This window comes from Cupressus sempervirens, chromosome 3 (assembly GCF_028749045.1).
Source record: "Cupressus sempervirens isolate cs-2001-9-10 chromosome 3, ASM2874904v1, whole genome shotgun sequence".
Classification (NCBI taxonomy): domain Eukaryota; kingdom Viridiplantae; phylum Streptophyta; class Pinopsida; order Cupressales; family Cupressaceae; genus Cupressus; species Cupressus sempervirens.
Genome location: NC_143120.1, coordinates 896,215,151 through 896,223,539, shown reverse-complemented (window position 1 = coordinate 896,223,539; position 8,389 = coordinate 896,215,151). Strand labels below are relative to the sequence as shown.

At 34.7% G+C, this 8,389-nt stretch overlaps 1 protein-coding gene across 1 annotated transcript in view; it reads left to right on the top strand.

The window, feature by feature from the left end:
- The first annotated feature begins 364 nt into the window (after positions 1 to 364).
- LOC149569684 (coiled-coil protein) overlaps positions 365 to 8,389 on the top strand; it is a 41,563-nt gene continuing 33,538 nt past the window's right edge. Inside the window, exon 1 of the mRNA XM_089822406.1 lies at positions 365 to 737. Coding sequence (XP_089678532.1) covers positions 551 to 737 — 187 coding nt within the window. The 5' untranslated portion in view covers positions 365 to 550. The remainder of the gene's footprint in view (positions 738 to 8,389) is intronic.

The window sequence follows — 8,389 nt, the reverse complement described above, 5'->3', positions numbered from 1 at the left end:
AATGAGTTTGCCTATTCAACTATTTTGTGCATGTGAAACATAGGTCAATGAGTTTGACTCAAAATCACACAGTTAAATCCTCATAGCAATATCACAATCATACTTTAAAATTGCTTCGACCATCTGTTCATCATGATTTATGTGACTTATGTGGATCATAATTAATAATTGGAAAAACCATTTCATTATTAAGATTTTATGATATAAATAATATTCCATACTAACCTGATGATGATATTTTTTGGAATTAAAGTTGAAGAATTTTTTTTTTCATTGCTATTTTCTATTAGAACCAATAGAATTGTAAATAATTTGTATTATTAAATTCTTGTAAATATAATAAAATTGTCAAACTATACCATATACAAATATGTTTTTAAAAATTTAAATTTGAGGGGACAAAAATAAATATGAATGCATGCGATGATGCCCTTGGCAGGAACTAGGGCAGTAACTAATAAAGTGCAGAGCACAGACAATTGAAGATTTTTGCAAGGTAGTCTGTTATTCATTACTCCTAGATTGCCTTGACAATCTGTACGGTAAGAAAATGGGCAGGGAAATTGAGATGGATAAGTTGGACGAAAGTGTAATAAAGAGGATTTCGGAGAGGCTATCGACTCTCAAAGATCTCCATTTACCGCATTCCATGCGTTCAAGACAGGACTCGGTTGCACCCGTCGAGATTCAAGCTCTATTAAACGATTTGCTTTCTAGAGATGCGGCCCTTTTTTTAGGTATTTATGAAATCTTTACTGTATTCACAAAATGCCCATTTTGAATTCAGTGTATTTTTATTTTGTAAATTAGGGTTTGTGTAAAACCCTACGTAGGGTAGGGTAAAAGGCCCTGGTTTCTATCATACCACTTCTTTGAATGCAATAAAATTTAGTTATATGCAGGAAGGGAAAAATATTCTCTAACATTTTAGTTAATTTATTTAATTACTGCATGGAATAATGTTTCAGTTTTTTATTTGTTTATAATAGAGTCATTTAGAGTATGTCACTTGCTTTTTTTCTTTGTTTGTTTTGGGGTACTTGTTTATCTGATACCCATTTCCTTCTCTCATTCTAATGCTGAAGAAAACGTTCAAAACCTTGTACAAAGTGGTGATTAATTTTCAAATGTTAGAAAATATTGAATCAATCACTTAATAACTGGAAACTTCAGATCAAAGCATACACGGATAGTTACATCTTCAAATCAATCTTTCATTCCTTCTAAAACTTGGGCGGAATCCCTGATACAAGCTGGAAATTTGCCTTTGAATCTTATAATTTTGCCCCTGCTTGGGTTGAATTCGCACTTACTCTGCTAAAATTCAATATTTTATGTGTGGGTCTGGTACCAGATTTGCCATTAAGATAACCAGACCGGATAGTGTAACGTTGAATTTATGCTTGCCTACCTTTCAAAATTGCCTCTCAATGGATCAAGTTTGCTGGCCCTTATTGCTCTGCCTGCAATTATCAAATTGGATTTCAATTGTGATTGAAATGAATTCGTTTGGTCTTTATTTCTGGCCTTCCAGCATAATCATGAAAGGTGGTGTCCACTAGTGGAGGAGTCCGGCCCTTTATTCAAAATCTTAAAACATATATAATTGAATTCACTAGCCTCATCAACAAGTCTGATCCAGACATGATTTGCACTTTGAGAATATGTAATCTCTCTTAGGTCGAATATTAGACCATAAGCTGGAAATGACTCTTGAATTGCCTCAATCAGTGAGTTCTGAAATTAGCACGTAAGCTGGAAATTATTTTTATATTGCCAATTAATGAGGTCTGAAATTTGCACATTTTATGTTGCCCATTAATGAGGTAAAAAATCAGTTAAGGAGCTGGAAATGGTTTTGAACTTGACAGTTTGCAATATTACATCAAAAAATCAGGCTTCTCCGAGGACGGATTTACACTAAGTAGATGGAAACGAGCAAAACATTTCAAATTCAATTATATTTTTCATTCAAAATTTTCTTAGATTTTATACATTTTCCCTTTAATATTTCATTTCCTTGTTCAAAACATGAAAATTTCCCTTTCCTTCTCTTTAAAAACCATCTTATCAACAAAAGATTTGATCTCCCTTTCAAAGACTTCCTCATTTAAATCTCTAACCAGCTGATCCTTGCAAATTTCCTCTCATTTCTTGGACATATTTTAGTGGAGCTGGAAATACACAAGAAGGCATGTTGGATTTCTTCAAAAAAAGCTGGAAATGGATTCCCAAGGAGGTCAAAAATTCAGTGAGGCGCTAGAAATGGGATCCCAAGGAGGATGGGAATTCGAAGGGGAGCTGGAATTTCTCCAAAACTTGACCAAAATTCACCTACCAAGCTATAAATCTAGAAGATTTTGGCCTGAGACATGCATTTGTCAGGAACTTAACTTGATTTTCAATTTATTGTGCAAGAATAGGTGAGAATTTTCTTGTTTTATATAAGATTCTTAAGCACTTTATCATTCAATTTTTCTAACATTTGCATATTTCTAGCCCATTTGACCTACAACCTTAAAGACTTTCCATCATTACCCATGTTTTCAGTTTGGCTTGTTTATGGACTTCATCATTTCGATGACTCGCCTTGACAACTTTCTTGTCCACATTCTCATGACTCTTTGGCAAATTTATAACTACTTCCTCAGCAACTTGCTTGACACCTTCTACCACTTAGCATTATTCCCCACTCTTGGATCTTTGCAATAAAATTCAATCCTTGGACATTTCTTCACTCAACTTTGTAGCTGCAATAGGATCTTTATCTTGGATTTTATGAGATAGAAATATGTTTGTTATGACTGTTATGGTCATCTTCAGCTGAAAGGGATATTTACGATTATATTTATTTTAATATTATGCAAAAAGACATGTGTCATATGTCATGAAGAGGCATGTGTATGGAGATGTGAAGTGTTGAATATGTGGAAATATGAAGCGTCTTATTTTTGGGACTCAAGAGACCTTCATGTGAAATATGAGGAGCCTTATGCAATCTATTTATGTGATTGCTTGATATATTGTAATTAATCAAGTGGAAAGCCATGTACTTGAATATTTATGATCAATAAAAGACATATTTTGCTGGCGTGGCTAGGTTTTTCCCTTCCAGTGGATAGATACTCTCTAACCTATCGAACGACTTGGATACATACTCAAATGGGGAGAATAATCACAATTGGATCAAGATACTTCATCTTTGATTACCTATGTGTGTGCAAATGTATTCATTCCATCTCACAAGACCATTGAAACTTCTAGAATTCATTGAGACGAACTATAGAGATACTTTATTTCAAAAGCATTCTAGATTTTTCCTCCTTGTCAGTCAGGCATCCATAGCCCCCATGAGGTTATTATTGTAATTCCAACAAACATTACTTTGCTGCCAGTTGAGTGTCCATTGCCTCGGTAGAGATATTTGCAATTTCCCAAAGCCAAATACTTTGAGTTTTCCTTTCATTTTTTCTCTTGTTTTCTCTCTTTTTCTTTTTTCATTTTTTCATTTTACCCATAGGTAGCGAAGTTCACAAAGGGTTTGAGAATTACAATGACGTTTAAGAAAAATTAAGATTTTTCACTAGCCACAACTTTCCCCAAGAAACCTCAATGATTTATAACAACTTTCCCCAATATTTTTTGACTTATGTTAGCTTAACAACTTAACCCTAAACATACTTGATAAGTCATCCTGTAGAAATGCTTGACAAGTCAACTCGAAAATGCTTGATAAGTTAACCCCTCAAAAGTGAACAGTACTTGTCTGATCAGTCACCACAAAGTAACAATCTTTCACTTGGGGATTGATCAAGCTCCACACTAAACCACCTCCCACTTGGAGAGTGATCTTGTAGCTAAACCGCTACCCAATAAGCTCCCACTGGATTAACACGCGCTGGACTCTATTGTTTTTTTATTATGTTTAATCTAGAAGACCAAGCGAAGTTGGAGAGGAGTTCAACTTGTTCCTTGGCACTGTCTTTGTAAAGGATTGTCATCTGTACGTATCTTTTCTAGCTTTAAGTGTCCATCATCCAAAATTGGTTGAATGAAATGGTACCGCAAGTGTATGTGTTTTGTCTTTGAATGTAAAGCAAAATTCTTGGCAAGATGAATGACATTTTTGCTATCATTATACAAATACTTTCTAGTTTGTGAGTGCCCCAACTCTTCCATGAAAGAGTGTAGCCATATCATCTCCTTTATTGCCTTTGTAGCAACAATATACACTGCCTTTGTAGTGGATAAAGCATTCACCTTTTGTAATCAAGAAATCCAACACATTGTTGGTGCACCAATAGTAAGTACATATCCTATAGTACTCCTCCGGCATCTGAAGTGTAACAACCAGTTTTTCCGAGTCTTAATTAAAAGCTAACATACTCAAAGAAATACAATTATTACTTCGAAATCCATAGGCAGTTAGTTAAGTTAGTTTCGTTCATATGAAAGAGATTGATGGTTAAAATTAGTTGAACACAATTTCTTAATTAAGAACTTAAAACACCATCAATGAATTTACTATAGAAATTTAAATCCACATACCAAGGAATTTGAACCGATAAATCATTGTAACAATGCTTCTGCAATAAACCAAATTAGTCCACAAATACCACTATAACAATATCATATAACAACTACTATCCAATACCATTATATCAAAAATCAAATGATGATTACCATTAAATACCACTATATAAAATTAGGGCATCACATACCACTATATCAATTAGGGCATCGATTACCATTGGATCATTTAGGGCTTCAGATACCACTGTATTACTTAGGGCTTCAATTACCACTGGTTCATCTAAGGCATTAGATACTACTGTATCAATTAGGGCTTCAGATACACTGATTCAATTAGGGCTTCAAATACCACTGTATCATTTAGGGTTTCAGATACCATTGTATCATTCCTTTCCTTCCGATTGCTTAACTGTAGCAATAACTCAAGATTAGAAGATATGCTCATATTTATTATAAATGAAAGATTGATATAACATTCAATTAGATAAATCTCTCTCTTGCAACTAAATGTAAAGTAACTGTATCAATCATAAAACTCAATTAATCTTACCTTAGTCTTGCAATTACATCTCAAAAGTAAAAATACCGGTTTTTGACAAACAATTGAATGTATAGCTTATCTTTGTCTGTTGTACGTCCAACAAATTGGGGAGAGGTGAAACATTGTCAGGGGCTTAACCACCCAACCTCAGACCTTAACTTATTCCCCTCATAATCTCCAACGAGAAAGACCCTCCTTACTCGAAATTGGACTTGGAACATCTGTCATCTGTTGAGCATCCTGGTATCTAACCACACCACTAGACTTGATAGCAGGAGTTACAATAATAGGATCATGCATGAGGTATTAAATGATGTTATTCAAGATTTAATATATCATATCTGTCTTTTATTTTCTAAGTCATTAAAGACTCCATCTCACTTCTTCATCCTTTTCCATGGCTATACAGCTGGTGAATCCTAGGTGTTCGGATCTCAAAGCAATTGGCTCTATCTGTTGATTCCCAACAAATTTATGAATAACATATATGTTCTAGTTTATCACAATTTGTGATTTGAAAAGGATATTCTTGAAGATTGTAGAATTTATTGTTTCATTAATTAATTTAATCATATCTGATTTCTCTTCTGCGTTCTTGCAAATTCATTCCACGTCTTCACCATTTCATGGCTTCTTTGTTGGTGAATCCTAAGTGTTAGAGAATTTAAGAGCATTCTGTTCTTTATGTTATGGATCAAGACTGCATGGTTAATGCCATTGATATTCGAAATAATGGTGATGGTTTATATTATCATTACAAACTCTACAGCTATCATTTCGACTTCTTAGTGCTGGTTGTAGTATGTAGTAAAAAAAGATTAGCAGAACTATATGGAAATCATGAGAGCCATCAACAAGTATTCATATTATAATCTCAGTTCTATTGTTATTCTTTCTTAACCTAGCTGACTACAATCGAAATCATAAATCAGAAAAGATGGGAGTATAATACATGACGAAAGAATAACAGTAACCTGTTATGTATGCGATTGGGATTTTGTTTGGAACTTGGCCTCCTGCTGTCCTCCAACCAGTATTGTTGCTCGGCTTAGTGCACCACCTGCTCGTGATTATAATGTGATCCAGATGTTTGCAGGGTTCGGCGGAAGTGAGGAATAATGATGACTGGGTGTAGCAGACTGAATATGCAGTAAACGTAGCAGAAGCATGGTTAGTTGGCTTGAAACAATCTGACTCTTATCACGACTTGGAAAGTATGAACTCGGCTTGGAATGTAAAATAAGATACGCAACAGGGAAAATGAGGATGATATCTAAGGTCTTGGTATGGCTTCTCTTAACGAACTAGCCATGGCTTCTCGGCTTCTATTGGTTTATAAAGATTGTAGCCGATTCAAATTCCAAATGTTTTAATTCGAATACCAAGTATTAAATCAATTTATTATGCCAAGTGTTAATTGGTTAAAAACAGAGAATATTAAAAAGGAAAGAAATAGAGTTGGAAGATTATAATTCAAATACTATTATAATTCGAATGTTATTATATTTTGAATATTATTATAATCTTATATTTATATATGTACATGTAAATATATTAATAGGGTGACATCATTTTATTATTATAATAAAATGGCGCCATCTCATTTTTATATCTATATGTACGTATATAGATTTATCTATTATAATAATAAGGTGAAAGTTCAAATTAAATCCTTTTAGGTATGTTTTATATTTTAACCCAATTATTTATGTTTCTCAATTTATTTATTTAAATAGCTCATGCAGGTCCCACAGATGTATCCTGTTTCAAGTCGCTAGGTCCTCAACCCATCTGCCCAGTGATGGTGATGCTCCTATGCTTAATTTTTTTTGACAATGCTTCCACCCCTTCATCGTGTTTCCTGCAAGGAAATTATCCGCAGTTAAATCATATTATCATAACAAGTTATAAATAATCATAACGACTAGCTGCCTTTTCAATTCCGTGAATTCGTGATAAATAATTAACTAGCATGTTATCTTCACATGAAATTATAACGACTAACCATTTTATCATTTCACAGGATTATAATCAACTTAACTGTCAACTGACTTCATGTGAACCTCAACGACTATATTTCAAATTAGGTCAAAAATTAGGATGTAACATGAAGCCTTGCTAAAGCTGAGTTAACATAGCCTTGTAAATCAACAACAAAGCCCCCAAATGTAAGCATTTGCTGGATCTACCGCTCAAGTATCTGAGAATCTATTTGACTGCATTCTAATGTTCAATTTTAGGATTACTCATATGCCTAATAACTTATTCTCCCAACATGTTCAATATCTGGTCTAGTGGATACCATGGCATACATTAAAAATAAACTACCTACTGCTGAAGCACAAGGTATCTTATGTTTAGAGGTGGAGTGGAAGCGCTCTAATAGAATGTAGGCCTCCACTTTACACTAAAGCATTCAAAATATGTTTTTGTAGGGGAAAGGAGAATCTCCAAATATGATTCCTTCTTGAATCAAAATAGATTAGCATGGCCCAAATGAAGGAAGGGATGCCAATATTGAAGTCGAATTGTGGAAAGGAATACAATACAAGGAAATACTCTCTTTAGCTTGTTGATGCAGGAGCATCCTAGGGAAGTCAGCAATCCTATATGCAGGGGCTTCGTGCTCGAGTTTGTGGAGTTATGATATGCATGGTTGGGGAACTGTTCGAGGCATATTGGGGAACCTTTCCTTAAGGACGCATGATGTTTGGAGTCATCGTCTTGGAGTTGGAGCCATTTTAGTGGTTGTCGGTAATGTGTTCCTATTTACTGGTAGAGCTTTGGAGATTGTATTTGTGAGCTTCGAGCCGAGGGAGTTGGTGTGTGTGCACTTGGATTTGGATAGTTGGTTAGCGCATGGACCTATGTTACACGTATTCTTATGTGGTCTTATGAGTTATGCATTGTAACTTGGGGTCTGTCCTAAGTATTTAATTTTATGTTGTGTACTTAATATCTGTAGCAAGCTGACTTGTGGCTTGAAGGATATATTTAATGTGGGTGTATTTAATAAATGTAAATGCAATAGGCCGACTTGTGGCCATGCAAGTATTTAAGGAGGGCTTGGGTAGTGTTGTAGGCATAATTTTGGGGAAGACAAGTGGAAGAAGATGAGTAGCTGAGATAGTGAAGTTTGAGCAGAGCTAGTAGCTAAGTGTGGCTTGGGAAACAAGAAAGTTGCTTGGTGGCTTGCGAGCAAGAGTTTAGATTCTTCTTGGAGTTCTCTACCAGGTTGCTTATCTGGGCTAGCTAGTGGTTTGGATCTTGCGAGATCTTGCTGAACTTTTATTGTAATTGCTTTGTATTTGGCCA